General features: G+C 45.7%; 1 protein-coding gene across 1 annotated transcript in view; it reads right to left on the bottom strand.

Annotated features, from left to right (window-relative positions):
• Nucleotides 1–9,321: 9,321 nt before the first annotated feature.
• LOC311114092 (uncharacterized protein) overlaps nt 9,322–19,961 on the bottom strand; it is a gene marked incomplete at its 3' end in the record, with an annotated part of 35,450 nt that continues 24,810 nt past the window's right edge. The window contains exons 4-5 of the mRNA XM_084189373.1: nt 13,489–13,656; nt 9,322–9,495 (exon numbers count right to left, since the gene is read on the bottom strand). Coding sequence (XP_084045499.1) covers nt 9,322–9,495; nt 13,489–13,656 — 342 coding nt within the window. The remainder of the gene's footprint in view (nt 9,496–13,488; nt 13,657–19,961) is intronic.

Genomic DNA, 19,961 nt, shown 5'->3' with positions numbered 1-19,961 from the left:
CCTCTCCCCTCTTTTAGTTACTTCTAGCCTATCCATCGCTCCAAACACTGGACTACTGTGTAGTGCTAGGGTTAGACGGCTGGGTTATACCGCCGAGTTACACCGATGGGTTGAACCGCTGTCCATCTCTCACCAGTAGTAGGAATATACAGTAACAGGACCACAGCGTCTAACCTGCAGTAATAGGAATATACAGTAGCAGGACAACAGCGTCTAACCTGCAGTAATAGGAATATACAGTAACAGGACCACAGCGTCTAACCTGCAGTAATAGGAATATACAGTAACAGGACCACAGCGTCTAACCTGCAGTAATAGGAATATACAGTAGCAGGACAACAGCGTCTAACCTGCAGTAATAGGAATATACAGTAAGGACCACAGCGTCTAACCTGCAGTAATAGGAATATACAGTAACAGGACCACAGCGTCTAACCTGCAGTAATAGGAATATACAGTAACAGGACCACAGCGTCTAACCTGCAGTAATAGGAATATACAGTAGCAGGACAACAGCGTCTAACCTGCAGTAATAGGAATATACAGTAACAGGACCACAGCGTCTAACCTGCAGTAATAGGAATATACAGTAAGGACCACAGCGTCTAACCTGCAGTAATAGGAATATACAGTAGCAGGACAACAGCGTCTAACCTGCAGTAATAGGAATATACAGTAACAGGACCACAGCGTCTAACCTGCAGTAATAGGAATATACAGTAAGGACCACAGCGTCTAACCTGCAGTAATAGGAATATACAGTAACAGGAACACAGCGTCTAACCTGCAGTAATATGGCTATGAGGGTTGGGATATCATCTTAGTTCTGTTACATCTGTTATGGCTAGAAATATCCTCATACCACATACATCACCCACTGCCTGTTACCTGTCTGCAACCCCCATCGATGCCCCTGGGGTGATTGAAAGTCAGGATGAACTCAGGCTAACATCCCTAGGTTACTCCTGATGAATGTACTATAATATCAACCATACTCTGGCTAATCATACTTCCTCAACCTCCCCATCAACCCCACATGATTAGAGATAAGCCTTTCGAGGCTACAGGAGGGCCTTCAACTCCTTAACCTCTTACCTCCATCCTTTACCTCTCCCATCTCTGCTCTCTCTGTGGTTGGTCAGATGGAGACCATTATAGGATGAAAGGCACTGGTCCCTTCATCATGGATTTCTCCTGATCTGACGACACCAGCTGATCTATAGGGATCTGTGAGAAATGGCGCCGGAGGGGATGGCTGCCGTTTTATGGACTCTTAACCAACCGTGCTATTTTGTGTGTTTTTTTTGCATTGTTTGTAACTTATTTTGTACATAATGTTGCTGCTACCGTCTCTTATAACCGAAAAGAGCTTCTGGACATCAGAACAGCGATTACTCACCTTGAACTGGATGAATAATTTTTCTGTAATGAGTCGGACGAGAGGGATTTGCTCCAGACCCCCGACAGGGCCCTCATCCCCGTCATTCGCAGTAGAAAGAAAAGGAGATATCGCGGAAGGAGATCGGGGTGCTTGGTAAGGAGCCGGCGACGAGTGGCTAATCTGCCTTTGCCATCAATACTTTTGGCCAACGTACAATCGCTTGATAATAAAGAGGTCGATCTACAAGCGCGTATATCCTACCAACAATTAAAAACGTTAATATCTTATGTTTCACCGAGTCGTGGCTGAACGAAGACATTAATAACATACAGCTGGCGGGTTATACACTGTATCGGCAGGGTAGAACAGCAGCCTCTGGTAAGACAAGGGGTGGCGGTTGCAAAGCTGTCATCAAGGCAAAGCGTGGCTATTTGAAGAATCTCAAATATAAAATATATTTTAATTTGTTTAACACTTTTCTGGTTACTACATGATTCCATATGTGTTATTTCATAGTTTTGATGTCTTCACTATTATTCTACAATGTAAAAAACAGTAAAAAATAAAGAAAAACCCTTGAATGAGTAGGTGTGTCCAAACGTTTGACTGGTAGTGTACATATTACCTCAATTACCTCGACTAACCGGTGCCCCCGCACATTGACTCGGTACCGGTACCCCCTGTACATAGTCTCGCTATTGTTATTTCTACTGCTGCTCTTTAACTTTTATTTCATATTATTTTATATTGTATTTTTTTGTGTGATTTTTTTTTGTATTCTTTCTTAAAACTGCATTGTTGGTTAAGAGCTTGTAAGTAAGCATTTCACTGTAAGGTCTACACCTGTTGTATTTAGCGCATGTGACAAATACAATTTGATTTTATTTGACCCACTGGAGTACCTTGGAGGGGCCATGCAGACAACTAATCACTTCAATCACCTAAAGCACACTACTAACATATGTCTATGTCTCTGATCGTTTCCACATCAACTTCCTCTGTCTGTTTTATGGCTTGCTGATTATCAACATGGTGGCTTGCTAGCCTTTACATTACAGTGAATTAAGTGTTGTAAAGAATACCAGGGGAGAAGGAAACCCTTACAGAGAGCTGTCAGCGTAGAACGAAGCCCAACACACGCTCAGCAAACACAGTGCCAACACTGGATAAATATTTTCCTTTCTACCAACACACTAGACTTCCCCTACCTACTCATCCATATGAATCAGACTACCAACACACTAGACTTCCCCTACCTACTCATCCATATGAATCAGACTACCAACACACTAGACTTCCCCTACCTACTCATCCATATGAATCAGACTACCAACACACTAGACTTCCCCTACCTACTCATCCATATGAATCAGACTACCAACACACTAGACTTCCCCTACCTACTCATCCATATGAATCAGACTACCAACACACTAGACTTCCCCTACCTACTCATCCATATGAATCAGACTACCAACACACTAGACTTCCCCTACCTACTCATCCATATGAATCAGACTACCAACACACTAGACTTCCCCTACCTACTCATCCATATGAATCAGACTACCAACACACTAGACTTCCCCTACCTACTCATCCATATGAATCAGACTACCAACACACTAGACTTCCCCTACCTACTCATCCATATGAATCAGACTACCAACACACTAGACTTCCCCTATCTACGCATCCATATGAATCAGACTACCAACACACTAGACTTCCCCTACCTACTCATCCATATGAATCAGACTACCAACACACTAGACTTCCCCTACCTACTCATCCATATGAATCAGACTACCAACACACTAGACTTCCCCTACCTACTCATCCATATGAATCAGACTACCAACACACTAGACTTCCCCTACCTACTCATCCATATGAATCAGACTACCAACACACTAGACTTCCCCTACCTACTCATCCATATGAATCAGACTACCAACACACTAGACTTCCCCTACCTACTCATCCATATGAATCAGACTACCAACACACTAGACTTCCCCTACCTACTCATCCATATGAATCAGACTACCAACACACTAGACTTCCCCTACCTACTCATCCATATGAATCAGACTACCAACACACTAGACTTCCCCTACCTACTCATCCATATGAATCAGACTACCAACACACTAGACTTCCCCTACCTACTCATCCATATGAATCAGACTACCAACACACTAGACTTCCCCTACCTACTCATCCATATGAATCAGACTACCAACACACTAGACTTCCCCTACCTACTCATCCATATGAATCAGACTACCAACACACTAGACTTCCCCTACCTACGCATCCATATGAATCAGACTACCAACACACTAGACTTCCCCTACCTACTCATCCATATGAATCAGACTACCAACACACTAGACTTCCCCTACCTACTCATCCATATGAATCAGACTACCAACACACTAGACTTCCCCTACCTACTCATCCATATGAATCAGACTACCAACACACTAGACTTCCCCTACCTACTCATCCATATGAATCAGACTACCAACACACTAGACTTCCCCTACCTACTCATCCATATGAATCAGACTACCAACACACTAGACTTCCCCTACCTACTCATCCATATGAATCAGACTACCAACACACTAGACTTCCCCTACCTACTCATCCATATGAATCAGACTACCAACACACTAGACTTCCCCTACCTACTCATCCATATGAATCAGACTACCAACACACTAGACTTCCCCTACCTACTCATCCATATGAATCAGACTACCAACACACTAGACTTCCCCTACCTACTCATCCATATGAATCAGACTACCAACACACTAGACTTCCCCTACCTACTCATCCATATGAATCAGACTACCAACACACTAGACTTCCCCTACCTACTCATCCATATGAATCAGACTACCAACACACTAGACTTCCCCTACCTACGCATCCATATGAATCAGACTACCAACACACTAGACTTCCCCTACCTACTCATCCATATGAATCAGACTACCAACACACTAGACTTCCCCTACCTACTCATCCATATGAATCAGACTACCAACACACTAGACTTCCCCTACCTACTCATCCATATGAATCAGACTACCAACACACTAGACTTCCCCTACCTACTCATCCATATGAATCAGACTACCAACACACTAGACTTCCCCTACCTACTCATCCATATGAATCAGACTACCAACACACTAGACTTCCCCTACCTACTCATCCATATGAATCAGACTACCAACACACTAGACTTCCCCTACCTACTCATCCATATGAATCAGACTACCAACACACTAGACTTCCCCTACCTACTCATCCATATGAATCAGACTACCAACACACTAGACTTCCCCTACCTACTCATCCATATGAATCAGACTACCAACACACTAGACTTCCCCTACCTACTCATCCATATGAATCAGACTACCAACACACTAGACTTCCCCTACCTACTCATCCATATGAATCAGACTACCAACACACTAGACTTCCCCTACCTACTCATCCATATGAATCAGACTACCAACACACTAGACTTCCCCTACCTACTCATCCATATGAATCAGTCTACCAACACACTAGACTTCCCCTACCTACTCATCCATATGAATCAGACTACCAACACACTAGACTTCCCCTACCTACTCATCCATATGAATCAGACTACCAACACACTAGACTTCCCCTACCTACTCATCCATATGAATCAGACTACCAACACACTAGACTTCCCCTACCTACGCATCCATATGAATCAGACTACCAACACACTAGACTTCCCCTACCTACTCATCCATATGAATCAGACTACCAACACACTAGACTTCCCCTACCTACTCATCCATATGAATCAGACTACCAACACACTAGACTTCCCCTACCTACTCATCCATATGAATCAGACTACCAACACACTAGACTTCCCCTACCTACTCATCCATATGAATCAGACTACCAACACACTAGACTTCCCCTACCTACTCATCCATATGAATCAGACTACCAACACACTAGACTTCCCCTACCTACTCATCCATATGAATCAGACTACCAACACACTAGACTTCCCCTACCTACTCATCCATATGAATCAGACTACCAACACACTAGACTTCCCCTACCTACTCATCCATATGAATCAGACTACCAACACACTAGACTTCCCCTACCTACTCATCCATATGAATCAGACTACCAACACACTAGACTTCCCCTACCTACTCATCCATATGAATCAGACTACCAACACACTAGACTTCCCCTACCTACTCATCCATATGAATCAGACTACCAACACACTAGACTTCCCCTACCTACTCATCCATATGAATCAGACTACCAACACACTAGACTTCCCCTACCTACTCATCCATATGAATCAGACTACCAACACACTAGACTTCCCCTACCTACTCATCCATATGAATCAGACTACCAACACACTAGACTTCCCCTACCTACTCATCCATATGAATCAGACTACCAACACACTAGACTTCCCCTACCTACTCATCCATATGAATCAGACTACCAACACACTAGACTTCCCCTACCCCTCCATATACACGGAACAAAAATATTAACTTAACATGTAAAGTGTTGGTCCCATGTTTCATGAGCTGAAATAAAAGAACCCCAATATTTTCCATACGCACAAAAAGCTTTTTCTCTCAAATGTTGTGAACAAATCTGTTTACATCCCTGTTAGTGAGCATTTCTCCTTTGCTGAGATAATCCATCCACCTGACAGGTGTGGCATATCAAGAAGCTGATTAAACAACATGATCATTACACAGATGCACCTTGTGCTGGGGACATTGAAAGGCCACTCTAAAATGCGCACACAATGTCACACGATGGCAATTTGAATGCACAAAATACCATGACTAGATCCTGAGGCCCAGTGTGAGGACCATTTTCTTTAAGGTATCTGTGACCAACAGATGCATATCTGTGTTTCCCAGTCACGTGAAAATCATAGATTAGGGCCTAATGAATTTATTTCAATTGACTGATTTCCTCATATAAACTGTAACTCTGAAATTGTTGCATGTTGCATTTATATTTTTGTTCAGTATAGATAGATGGATTGCCAACACATTAGACTTCCCCTGCCCATCCATATGGATCAGACTACCAACACATTAGACTTCCCCTGCCCATCCATATGGATCAGACTACCAACACATTAGACTTCCCCTGCCCATCCATATGGATCAGACTACCAACACATTAGACTTCCCCTGCCCATCCATATGGATCAGACTACCAACACATTAGACTTCCCCTGCCCATCCATATGGATCAGACTACCAACACATTAGACTTCCCCTGCCCATCCATATGGATCAGACTACCAACACATTAGACTTCCCCTGCCCATCCATATGGATCAGACTACCAACACACTAGCTGTCACAGGAGGTTGGTGGCACCTTAATTGGGGAGGACGGGCTCGTGGTAATGGCTGGAGCGGAATACGTGGAATGGTATCAAATACATCAAACACATGGTTTGATTCCATTTCATTGGCTCCATTACAGCCATTATTATGAGCCGTCCTCCCCTCAGCAGCCTCCACTGGTAGATGTCCCCTACCCATCCATATGGATCAGACTCAACAGTGACCAGGTTTATTCGGGTATTCCAAGTTGCACGACCTTGTAAAGACCACAACACAGGACAAAGACAGAGAGAAACTGAAACAGAGAGATCGTAGAGACACAGAGAAAGAGAATAAAGGAAAATGGAACGCACGGTATGTGGACAGTCAAGTAGAGATAATCTAGACAGAGAAAAAGCGAGGGGGAAAGCTGGAGGGACAGTCTCTATTACTCTCTTTCAGTATCAAAGGCGTCCGATGAAACTAGGCCAGAGAAAGCGATGACAGAGCTGCCAGGAAGAATCATCTTGGAGACAGTGTCCCATGTTGCCAGAGAGCTACGCCCGTAAGGTGATCTGTTACTAAACCTGCTAGACACTAACACAGCCTCCTCTGTATGTATAGCAGAATGACCTAAAGAAATGCTCTACATTTACATTTTAGTCATTTAGCAGACGCTCATATCCAGAGCGACTTACAGTTTGTGCATTCATCTTCAGATACTGTAGCTAGGTGGGACAACCACATATCACAGTCGTAACAAGTACATTTGTCCTCAATAAAGAAGCTATCAGCAAAGTCAGTGCTAGTAGGAAAAGACTGAGATATCTTATTTAAGATACTCTTTGAAGAGGCGGGGTTTTCAGAAGATTGGCAGGGACTCTGCTGTCCTGGCATCAGGGGGAAGCTGGTTCCACCATTGGGGTGCCAGGACAGAGAAGAGCTTTGACTGGGCTGATCGGGCGCTCTACACAAGGCAACCCAGAGTGAGTATGTGTGTCCTACTGGTGGTGGTTCCTACAGAGGAGAATGTGATACAGGATACTATACTTCCATACAGACCGTCTGGCTTCTAGAGGCATGAATATGGATGGAGACAACCGCAATGTTTGAACATGAATAACACATGTACGCCAAAACCACACCACAACTGAGCCACTGTGTCCAAGACCCCCGAAATAACGAAAATTAACAAATAAATAAATAAATGCATCATTATGTATTGGTCACAGTAGTACAGGCCAGGGGTAAAACAGACGTTTCTCTGTCTAGGCCTTCAGCTACGTAAGCATCAACGCTCACACAACCCTCTCCCACTCCTTCTTTAATGTATTTACAATACAGTTTTTTTTTTTATTCTAAATAAAATCTTTGACCATTATAAATGATCCGTCCAGACTTCACATGTAAACTATGACCTCATGGGAGTACGAGCTACTGCAGGGGCGGGAACAAACAACCATGCTATGGTGGCCCTTCGCTCCAATTAGAAGTTGCCCACAGTTTCAGATCTAGGATCAGCTTACCCTCCCAAAATCCTAACCTTAACTATTAGTGGGATAAATCCTAACCTTAACCATTAGGGGGATAAATCCTAACCTTAACCATTAGGGGGTATTGCACACTGTCCTTAGATCAGAGTATAAGGGTAACGTTATCTTACTTTTGGCCCTGCCTGCAGCAGCGTCTACTGTATGGCTGTACAGTGTACCATTTTGAAAATGGTAAATACTTGAAAATGGTATGTTGTAATATTTAAGAGGAAATTATTTGTTTTATGGTGAGTCTGATTCAGAATATTAACTCCTCTCTCTCTCTCTCTCTCTCTCCCTCTCCCTCTCCCTCTCTCTCTCTCTCTCTCTCTCTCTCTCTCTCTCTCTCTCTCTCTCTCTCTCTCTCTCTCTCTCTCTCTCTCTCTCTCTCTCTCTCTCTCTCTCTCTCACTCACTCAGCTGGCAGTTATTTCTGCAGCATTTTAAGTATCACACATTACAGGGTGATTGCAGCCTCTAAAGCAGGGCACTTTAGTCAATCGGCTAAAGCTGTGAGCAGGCGAGCTAGATATTGCACTGTCTCACACCTGTAGTTCAACATGTGAGGATGTGAGTGTGTGTGTGTGTTTTATTGGTGTCCTGGACTGGTTTGGGATTGCACTGTAATATAATCATGTTATAACCACATTAACAGTCATCACTGTGTTTTTCCTCTTAAATCACTGGATGGAGAGAAAAAAATGCCAGGACAAACACGGACACATGTACGCACGCACACACACACACACACACACAGAAATAGACACACGTACACACGCCGACCCATCATCACCCTGTGTCATCACAAACACACACTCTGGGTGGGCATTGGACTGGGGTTGTTTCCAGGGGGAAGAGAAAGCCTGCCGGACCCCCACAGAGATGCATCATATCATCTTCAGAGCTGGCTTGCACAGATATCTGTGACATGTCAGCCAATGTGTGTGTGTGTCTGTCTGTTTTAAATATCTGCTCTCTCTCTCTCTGCAGGGGGAACACATTCTCAGTGATTTACAGCCTCATAGACTGACTGGGGCTGCTGACCGGGGCTGCTGACTGGGGCTGCTGACCGGGGCTGCTGACTGGGGCTGCTGACTGGGGCTGCTGACTGGGGCTGCTGACTGGGGCTGCTGACTGGGCCTGCTGACTGGGGCTGCTGACTGGGCCTGCTGACTGGGGCTGCTGCTGTTAGTCCGGAGAGGCCTGGAGGGATGAGACCTTTATGAGAGACACAGCTGGGTAGTGTGATACTGTTCATCTAACACAGTGTAGGCCTGCACTTACAGTTACACAACTACAAGAACCCTTCTCTTTCACCAGTCAGTCACTGAGCCAGCCAGTCAGCCAGCTAGCCAGTCAAGTCAGCCATTCATGCAGTTAGTCAACCAGCCATTCAGCCAATCAGTCAACCAGCCATTCAGCCAGTCAGTCAGCCAGCCAGTCAGCCAGCCAGCCATTCAGTAAGCCAGTCAGTAAGTCAGTCAGCCATTCAGCCAGCAAGTCAGCCATTCAGCCAGTCGGTCAGTCAGCCGTTGTCAGTCAGTCAGCCGTTCAGTCAGCCAACTGTTCAGTCAGCCAGTCAGCCAATCAGCCATTCAGTCAATCAGTCAGTCAATCAGTCATTCAGTCAGTCAGTCAATCAGCCATTCAGTCAGTCGGTCAGTCAGCCAGCCAATCAGTCAGCCATTCAGTCAGCCTTTCAGACAGCAATTCAGTCAGCCATTCAGTCAGCCAGTCAATCAGCCAGTCAATCAGCCAGTCAGTCAATCAGCCATTCAGTCAGCCAGCCATTCAGCCAGTCAGCCAGTCAGTCAATCAGCCAGTTAATCAGTCAATCAGTCAGCCAGCCATTCAGTCAGTCAGCCATTCAGTCAGTCAGCCAGTCAATCAGCCAGTCAATCAGCTAGTCAATCATCCAGTCAGGCAGTCAGTCAGGCAGGCAGGCAGGCAGTCAGGCAGTCAGTCAGCTATCAGTCAGCTATTTAGTCAGTCAGCTATTCAGTCAGTCAGTCAGTCAGCTGGCCATTCAATCAGTCAGTCAGTTAGCTGGGGACATCTAAGGGTAGGTCAGGGCCTCTTCTATTGGTCTTCTATTCCTTTATTTCAGTGAGGGAGGAAGAGTCTTTCACCAGAGGCCAGTTATGAGTGATGGACCTCAGAGAAGGGAAGGAAACTAGCAGTGACCCTCAGCTTTTCTCTGCCCCGCCCCCAGGGACCACACTGTAACCATCAGCTTCTCTCTGCCCCACCCCCAGGGACCACACTGTAACCATCAGCTTCTCTCTGCCCCGCCCCCAGGGACCACACTGTAACTATCAGCTTCTCTCTGCCCCGCCCCCAGGGACCACACTGTAACCATCAGCTTCTCTCTGCCCCGCCCCAAGGGACCACACTGTAACCATCAGCTTCTCTCTGCCCCGCCCCAAGGGACCACACTGTAACCATCAGCTTCTCTCTGCCCCGCCCCCAGGGACCACACTGTAACTATCAGCTTCTCTCTGCCCCGCCCCCAGGGACCACACTGTAACCATCAGCTTCTCTCTGCCCCGCCCCAAGGGACCAAACTGTAACCATCAGCTTCTCTCTGCCCCGCCCCCAGAGACCACATTGTAAATTATAGCCCTCAAGAATCTGTGGGAACCAGGAAGTTTGGCAAACCAATCAGAAGGCAGGGTCCCTCCTACGCGGTGCAGTGTGTTTAGTCAGGGAGTAATGGACTGGAACACCTGGGACATGTCAAGGTCTTTACTCTGGGCTAAGTCAGTCTCTACCTTCACAGGGCTACTGTACAGTTGTGGTCAAAAGTTTTGAGAATATTGGTCTTCACAAAGTTTGCTGCTTCAGTGTTTTCAGATATTATTGTCAGATGTTACTATGGTATACTGAAGTATAATCACAAGCATTCCATAAGTGTCAAAGGCTTTTACTGACAATTACATTAAGTTTATGCAAAGAGTCAATATTTGCAGTGTTGACCCTTCTTTTTCAAGACCTCTGCAATCCGCCCTGGCATGCTGTCAATTAACTTCTGGGCCACATCCTGACTGATGGCAGCCCATTCTTGCATAATCAATGCTTGGAGTTTGTCAGAATTTGTGGGGTTTTGTTTGTCCACCCGCCTCTTGAGGATCGACCACAAGTTCTCAATGGGATTAAGGTCTGGGGAGTTTCCTTGGCCATGGACCCAAAATGTCGATGTTTTGTTCCCCGAGCCACTTACTGTAGTTATCACTTTTGCCTTTTGGCAAGGTGCTCCATCATGCTGTAAAAGGCATTGTTCGTCACCAAACTGTTCTTGGATGGTTGGGAGAAGTTGCTCTCGAAGGATGTGTTGGTACCATTCTTTATTCATGGCAATGTTCTTAGCCAAAATTGTGAGTGAGCCCACTCCCTTGGCTGAGAAGCAACCCTACACATGAATGGTCTCAGGATGCTTTACTGTTGGCATGACACAGGACTGTCTTGTCTTCTCCGGACAAGCTTTTTTCCGGATGCCCCAAACAATCGGAAAGGGGATTCATCAGAGAAAATGACTTTACCCCAGTCCTCAGCAGTCCAATCCCTGTACCTTTTGCAGAATATCAGTCTGTCCCTGATGTTTTTCCTGGAGAGAAGTGGCTTCCTCGCTGCCCTTCTTGACACCAGGCCATCCTCCAAAATTATTTGCCTCACTGTGTGTGCAGATGCACTCACACCTGCCTGCTGCCATTCCTGAGCAAGCTCTGCACTGGTGGTGCCCCGATCCCGCAGCTGAATCAACTTTAGGAGACGGTCCTGGCGCTTGCTGGACTTTCTTGGGCGCCCTGAAGCCTTCTTCACAACAATTGAACCTCTCTCCTTGAAGTTCTTGATGATCCGATAAATGGTTGATTTAGGTGCAATCTTACTAGCAGCAATATCCTTGCCTGTGAAGCCCTTTTTGTGCAAAGCAATGATGACGGCACGTTAATGGTTAACAGAGGAAGAACAATGATTCAAGCACCACCCTCCTTTTAAAGCTTCCAGTCTGTTATTCTAACTCAATCAGCATGACAGAGTGATCTCCAGCCTTGTCCTCGTCAACACTCTCACCTGTGTTAACGAGAGAATCACTGACATGATGGCAGGGCTGAAATGCAGTGGAAATGTTTTTTGGGGATTAAGTTCAAGAGGGACTTTGCAATTAATTGCAATTCATCTGATCACTCTTCATAACATTCTGGAGTATATGCAAATTACCATCAAAAAAACTGAGGCAGCAGACTTTGTGAAAATTAATATTTGTGTCATTCTCAAAACTTTTGACCACGACTGTAGACAACGCTGTCTAAACATGTCGGTGTGATGTCTACTCCTCACACACACACACACACAGACACACACATGCATGGCTTCAGAGGCTTTTATAAGGTTAATTCCTCAGACAGACCCATGCCCACCTGTGGTGGGTGTATGTGTAGTCCTGTCCTCTACGGGCCAATTACACACACGTTCCTCTCTACCCTCCCTCTTTCCTCCAGTCTTTAAATAAGATCTCCCTCTTTCTCCTCCGTCGCTTCCCCTTGCTGTGTTTAATGGGGTTAATAGGGGTTGGGGGGGGTTCCTGTCCATGCCTTATGTAAAGATGCCCTTTAGTCGGTTTATCTGATGTAGTCATTCCTAATGAGCCTCTTACCTTCGACCCCTGGGCTCTGTCTCACTCCCACTGCCTAACGAGCTCGTCTATATCAAACTAGGATGGATGAGTGTGACTGGCTCCTCTGCTCTGTCAGGGTCCCATCAGCATTAGTGATGATGTGATGGAAACAAATAACGTAGTCACTTCCCTAGTCTACAAATTTACAAATTTAATTCAATTGAACAAATCCATAGTTATATAAGTATGGGAAAAGGGAACCAGACCTTCTCACAGGGTTGACTGCCTCTCCTGAGGGTACATGATTTGACTGGCTTCCTCTTCAACCTACACTTGAGGTAGTGTGTGTGCGCATGCACGTGTGTGTGCGCATGCATGTGTGCGTGTGTGCGCGCGTGTGTTTGTGTGTGTTTTCATGCGTGAGTGTTTGTGCATGCATGCGGGTGCTGAGAGGAGGATGTCTCGGAGTCATACTCAGTGATGACTCCCCAAACTAGCAGGCTAATTAGTTGTAATTAACACTATTGGAGACCAGCTAATCACACATACACACACACACACACCTTCTTCTGCAGGATGTTGACCTTCCTCTCCTTAACATCCAGCATATCCTTCATGTCACGGATCTCTCCGGCCAGCGTGTCCTTCTCCTCTGTCAGGTCCTGGAGCTGCTTGGTCTTCTTACTGAGGAACGATTCCTTTTCTTCCAGACGCACACGCAACGCATCCACCTGGGAGAGAGAGAGATAGAGAGATAGAGGGAGAGAGAGAGAGGGCTCAGATTAAACCAGCTCTTATTCTACAATCGTGGAGGGCATGAAGAGGGCTACAATGTGACAACCACAGCATAAAATAAGAGAGAGACAGACACACACAGAAAGAGAGGGGAGAGAGAGACATAGAGAGATATAGGGAGAGAGAGAGAGAGAGAGAGAGAGAGAGAGAGAGACAGATAGACAGAGATATCCACTTCTTTACTCCAGTATTTTAGCTATATGAACCTATAGTATGTACCACTGACCACAGGGTTCTCCTGTTGTTATTGGGCATATACTGTACAGGTATCAATCCTCACTGCCTAACATCAACATTCTTCTCCACACTGTAGTGTCCAGAGTCTCACTCTGAGCTGGCTGACAGAATGTCAGACTGCTGCTGCTAGTGCTGCTGTCCAACAGCTGATTACATGAACAGGTTGTGTTGCCATGGAGCTGCATTACTGCTGCTGGGTAACCATCAGCACTGTGTGAAACCAGGCGACCCCTGTTTAATTCAACTTCCAAGGTCTGTCTGTCTGTGTCTCTGTGTGTGTGTATGTGTGTGTGTGTGTGTGAGCTTGTTATCAGGCGTTTTAACGAGCCTCGGGTGGGCTCAGAGGAGATGGTGTGAATGTTTTAAGGGCTGGGGTTTGATGTGTTCCACACGGAGCATCTTTCAGAGACTTTCCAGGGCATTTACAGAGAGAGAGAGAGAAGACAGCGTGTGTGTGTGTGTGTGTGTGTGTGTTAGTGTGTGTGTGTGTGTGTGTGTTAGTGTGTGTGTGTGTGTGTGTGTGTGTGTGTGTGTGTGTGTGTGTGTGTGTGTGTGTGTGTGTGTGTGTGTGTGTGTGTTAGTGTGTGTGTTACATGCAGTGATAGAGGTTCTCTCAGAGCCATTAGCACCAGGCTGGGACCCTCAGGTGTAAGATGGGAAAGTATGTATCTCATATTACCTGGCTGGCAGTGTCCCAGACCCTGCTACTGAGGCCTACTCTGTCCTTCTCTCTGGCACTCACACACTGCACTGACACCCCTAATCCTACTCTCTGGACTGGACATCTCAGGTGTGTGTGTGTGTGTGTGTGTGTGTGTGTGTGTGTGTGTGTGTGTGTGTGTGTGTGTGTGTGTGTGTGTGTGTGTGTGTGTGTGTGTGTGTGTGTGTGTGTGTGAGTGTATGAGTAACTAATCCCCCCCCCTCCCCTCACCTGGCAAAGAGCAATTTAGAAAGAATGTGTAAGCGTCGGTCGGCAGGAAATCCCTCAGATCACTCACTAAGCTGTGATACACTAGTCTCTGACTGGTAATACCCTCTTATAGCACTCCCTAGGTGCCTGGGAGAGAATCACATTCCCTGAAACACAGAGCGAGAGCGGTAGAGAGAGAGCGCGAGAGTGAGGAGGGGTAGACCTCCAGGTAGATATTGTAATCACCGTAGCACGTTGAAATTACCGTCATCTCCTTCAGTGAACGTGAAAATGCTACTTCATACAGTAAGACCCTAATGTACTGTAGAGGTCTCTGTCAGCATACACACTGCTGAGATGATGGATATGGAGCTAAATGTATGTTGTGGAGACCAAAGGCTACCCCATGTCTGTCTCCCTCTCTTTCCACCCATTCCCCTCCCTCACTCTCTCTGATTCTATAGCCTCCATCAATAGCGGTAGGGTGAGACAGAGTGATCTTGTGGAGTGCTGAAAGCCATCTCTTCCTCCCCCCTCCCTCTCTTCCTCCCCCCTCCCTCCCTCCCTCTCTCCCTCCCTCCTCCCTCCCTCCCTCCCTCCCTCCCTCCTACCTCCCTCTCTCCCTCCCTCCTCCCTCCCTCTCTAGCTCTTCCTCCCCTCCCTCCCTCTCTTCCTCCCCCCTCCCTCCCTCTCTCCTCCCTCTCTCTCTCCCTATCTCTCTCCTCCCCCCTCCCTCCCTCCCCCTATCTCTTCCTCCCCCCTTCCTCCCTCTCTCCCTCCCTCTCTCTTCCTCCCCCCTTCCTCCCTCCTCCCTCCTTCCCTCTCTTCCTCCCTCCCCCCTCCCTCCCTCTCTCCCTCCCTATCTCTTCCTCCCTCCCCCCTCCCTCCCTCTCTCCCTCCCTATCTCTTCCTCCCTCCCCCCTCCCTCCCTCTCTCCCTCCCTCCTCCATCTCTCCCTCCCTCCCTCCCTCTCCCTAGGATTCTTCCTGTGTACATCAGTAGGTGTGAGTTGTGAGGAGAGAGAGGGGATGGGATCCCTCCAGTCCCGCCAAACATTGTTTTTGGGGTCCATCCCACATTTCTCAACGCCACGCTGCCCTGTGACAACACGCAAAACAGAACGCCTGCTGTCTCCACGGCAACCAGGGACTCATTTGGCACGAGCTATTGGACGCTGGTGCGGACATTCTGTTTTGTAATTACAGTGTTTCATTGGCTCAGAGAGGGGGAGTGGGGAACAGCTCAGCCCAGAGAGAGAGAAGGCGAGAGAGAGAGAGCGAGAGAGAGAGAGAGAGGGGGGGGGGGGGAGAGGGGGAGAGAGCGAGCGAGAGAGAAAGAGAGAGAGGGGGAGAGAGCGAGCGAGAGAGCGAGAGATAGAGAGCGAGAGAGAGCGAGCGAGAGAGAAAGAGAGAGCGAGAGCGAGAGCGAGAGTGAGAGAGAGATGGGAGGAAGAGAGATAAAGTGAGGGAGCCCAGAGCGGTCCAGTCTGGCCTGGCTCAGTCCAAATCCGAGGGGGACGGGGGAGATTGCATCGAGGCGTGCCGGTGCATGGATGAATTAAAAACACATCCATCGCCCTATCTCCCCCAAACCCCAGCATAAGCCTCCCAGCCCCTCACTCAACACCAGATCATTTAAAAAGGTCTTGATATGTTTTCAAGATTTCGTGGTTGCAAAACTATTAATTCTTGGCAAAGTGAGATGCTTTCTTTTTTTTTTTTTATGTGCGCACATTCATTCATACACACTATCATTCTCACATACGCATACATGCAGCCGTGGACACACAAACACACTGTCTCGCGCATACACACACTCCCCCACTTCACCTCCCCTTTCATATTTCTAATGACAGCCAAATCTGGTTTTTGGACGTTGGTTTGCTAAGTAAAACAGCGGTTTAAAGAAAACACCAGCACTGTTTGTCTTCACCTCCCTTTTTCTGCTTCACGTTTCATCATAAAAGTTTTTCTGGCAGCCGAACCTGCAAAAGGTATAAAACCTCGAGTCGGCTTTGGGCCCAATAAACAACTGGGAGACTATATGAGGAGACCACATTCAAAAGTACCAGAACTGGAGAGTATGAGAGTACCACAGTACCGTACACACTAACAGAGTCAGGAATGAAACCTTCTGCCTTATAAAGCATGGACATTACAAACCCTTAGGCAGGCATGATACACAGCTGAATCACATATATACACACACACACACACAGATGATATACAGTTGTTCCTCAGAGACAGGCAGAGTAACAGACAGAAAACAGATCCAGTCCAGTCAGTCACTCAGTCAAAAGTTTATTTGCCACATGCGCCGAATACAACAGGTGTAGACTCAGTCTGGGTGTTGCTTCTTATGTTCTACCTCATCTGACATGGACCCTTCTAAACACAATGCTAAACCTATAGACAACATGCAAACAACATGCTCACTGCACAGTTTTTCTTACATTTACATTTTAGTCGTTTAGCAGACGCTCTTATCCAGAGCGACTTACAGTTAGTGAATGCATATTTTTTTATACTGGCCCCCCATGGGAATCGAACCCACAACCCTGGCGGCCATTCCCTCCCCTACCCTGGACGACGCTGGGCCAATTGTGTGCCGCCCATGAGTCTCCAGGTCGTGGCCGGCTGCGACAGAGCCTGGATTCGAACCAGGATCTCTAGTGGCACAGTTAGCACTGCGATGCAGTGCCTTAGACCACTGCGCCACTCAGGAGTACAAGTACATTCTTCTCCTGAAGCAGGAAGGTACAGTAGGTTGTCTCTGGGTTGCTGTGATGAGGTGTGTTATCCAAGAGTGTGTCTGGCCCGTGTCCTGGTGCTACAACATACCATACGTCATCCATTAAAATACATTTATTTGAATAAATCTGCTGTGAAATTAATCATCCCAAATTAACAGATAATATTTGAGTAATTGGTCTATATTTTACCCTTAATAGCCACATGAAAAAAATACTATGGTCTATATACTATAGTATTCACTGTAGTGTTTTGGGGTAACCTACTGCAGTATTTACTGTAGTGTTTTGGGGGTAATCTACTGCAGTATTTACGGTAGTGTTTTTGGGGTAATCTACTGCAGTATTTACTGTAGTGTTTTTGGGGTAATCTACTGCAGTATTTACTGTAGTGTTTTGAGGGTAATCTACTGCAGTATTTACTGTAGTGTTTTTGCGGACATGACTATAGTATACTATAATATTAAATGTAGTGTTTTTTGTGTAATTTACTGTCATATTCACAGTAGTGTTTTTTTGCGGACATGACTAGTATACTGTAGTATTTACTGTAGTGTTTTTACGGACATGACTTTAGAGCTAAAATGGCACAACTACCAGACTGCCCAGTTAGTGTTTAATGAAGGGAACACCACAACCAGAACTTCAGACACAGGTCTGTGACAGGCCACCTATTGAGTTGGTTCAACAGTTCTGACCAATGTAACAGACCAGACAACACCTTAGGAAAAATATACAATTTTTATTACAACTTGTAACATCTAAACGTTAGACAGGTTCTAGGCCCATTAAAGCAAAACAGTACAGAGACAGCTATAAAGAACAAGTAAAGTTGATTAAAGCTTAGAGGTTTAGGTTTACTTGTTTGACACATCAATAACACATTAACAAGAGTACACCAAAATGACTTAGATCTGTTACGTCCACTAGATTACTTCTGAAATAGAACAGTGCTTTCACAGAGATTCAGCTGACCAAGTTCACAAGACGACCAAAAACAGTGACAAACAATACTGTACTTCTAATGGTAGAAAAGAAAGAACAGTTAACCACCGCATTTACATACACAATAGATATTTTAGAAATACAAATGATTTTACTTAAAAAGACTGCCAATAAACTGCCTGGACCTCAAACCAGAAAAGCTTCTTCAAATAAACCAACTGAAAACAAAAGGGCATCATTGCAGTGGTTTTACATATTCAACATCTTGAATATTGAATTAACTCACTGATGGTCAAACTCAACACATACCATTCAGAACAAAATCGACCACACCCCAAACATTTATTCAAGACGGCATGGTCACAAAATGGTTGCTCGGATAAATAAACAACAGCACCAACACCATACTGCCTATACACACAAACAAAGGACCTTCCAGGTGCAAAGTTCTCTCCTGAACATGGCCAAAAATCTCTCAAGCAGGTGGCGTTTTAGTTTTTGTCGCTTACCAGTTCTATGAAAATGTAAATGGCTTATTTGTTAAGTGTGGCTTATTTGATTAAATTGTTACGAGTGTACTGATATAAGTAGGACATGTGACATCCCGGAAACTTTGAGGAAAAAACACTTTTTATTGGAGTTACGCCTGTTGTTCACAAGCGTATCTGCCCTCTCATTGGCTTGAATGGTCCCACCTGATCTTGCCTCTTCCTGACTGCCTTCCATTTTTGAAGGCATTTATTTTCATTGTTAGCGAGGCCACTTGAGTATCTGGTCAATATAATGGATAATCTGTGACATGACCAAGGGGTGCTTGACCAATTTCCTGCATGTCCTCCCCTAATAAGGGTGCCCAGGGAAATACTGACCAAAAGTTTGGCTCCTGTCACACAATATTCTTCAGTTACAAGATTGTCTGAGTAGAGCAAGCCTCTATCTGGGTATGTAATATTGGTTGTCTGATGATTGTTGATGATTTATACCGGTAAAGACAAAAGGAACTGCAAGTTGCTTTTTAATCTTCTTCTTTTTGGTATTTTTTTAAATGTAGGTATCCCTGAACCTGGAGTCTATCAGTGGAGAGGCACAGAGACCAGAAATAGATCACGTACACTTGCACACACAGACACACACACACACACAGAGATCTGAGACCAGCTCAGTATCTCATGTAAACAGTAATTCCACATCTATCTCTATCCATGTGAAGAAACTTCTGCTCTGCTCTCTATCACAGAGGAACTCAACAGTTTAATGAGAGAAAAGTCCTTGCACTGATCCAGTGGTCCCACAATGGACCTGGACATCTGACTGTCATTAAAATTAATTATAACAGACTTCTAAGATATAGGAACACCTACACAGACTGTAAGAAATAAAATTAAGTGCAAGTACCTCCC

This window comes from Coregonus lavaretus, assembly GCF_964263955.1.
Source record: "Coregonus lavaretus genome assembly, contig: HAP1_SCAFFOLD_4446, whole genome shotgun sequence".
Taxonomy (NCBI): domain Eukaryota; kingdom Metazoa; phylum Chordata; class Actinopteri; order Salmoniformes; family Salmonidae; genus Coregonus; species Coregonus lavaretus.
The sequence above is the reverse complement of the archived record's forward strand: the minus strand, read 5'-3'. Positions and strand labels throughout refer to the sequence as shown.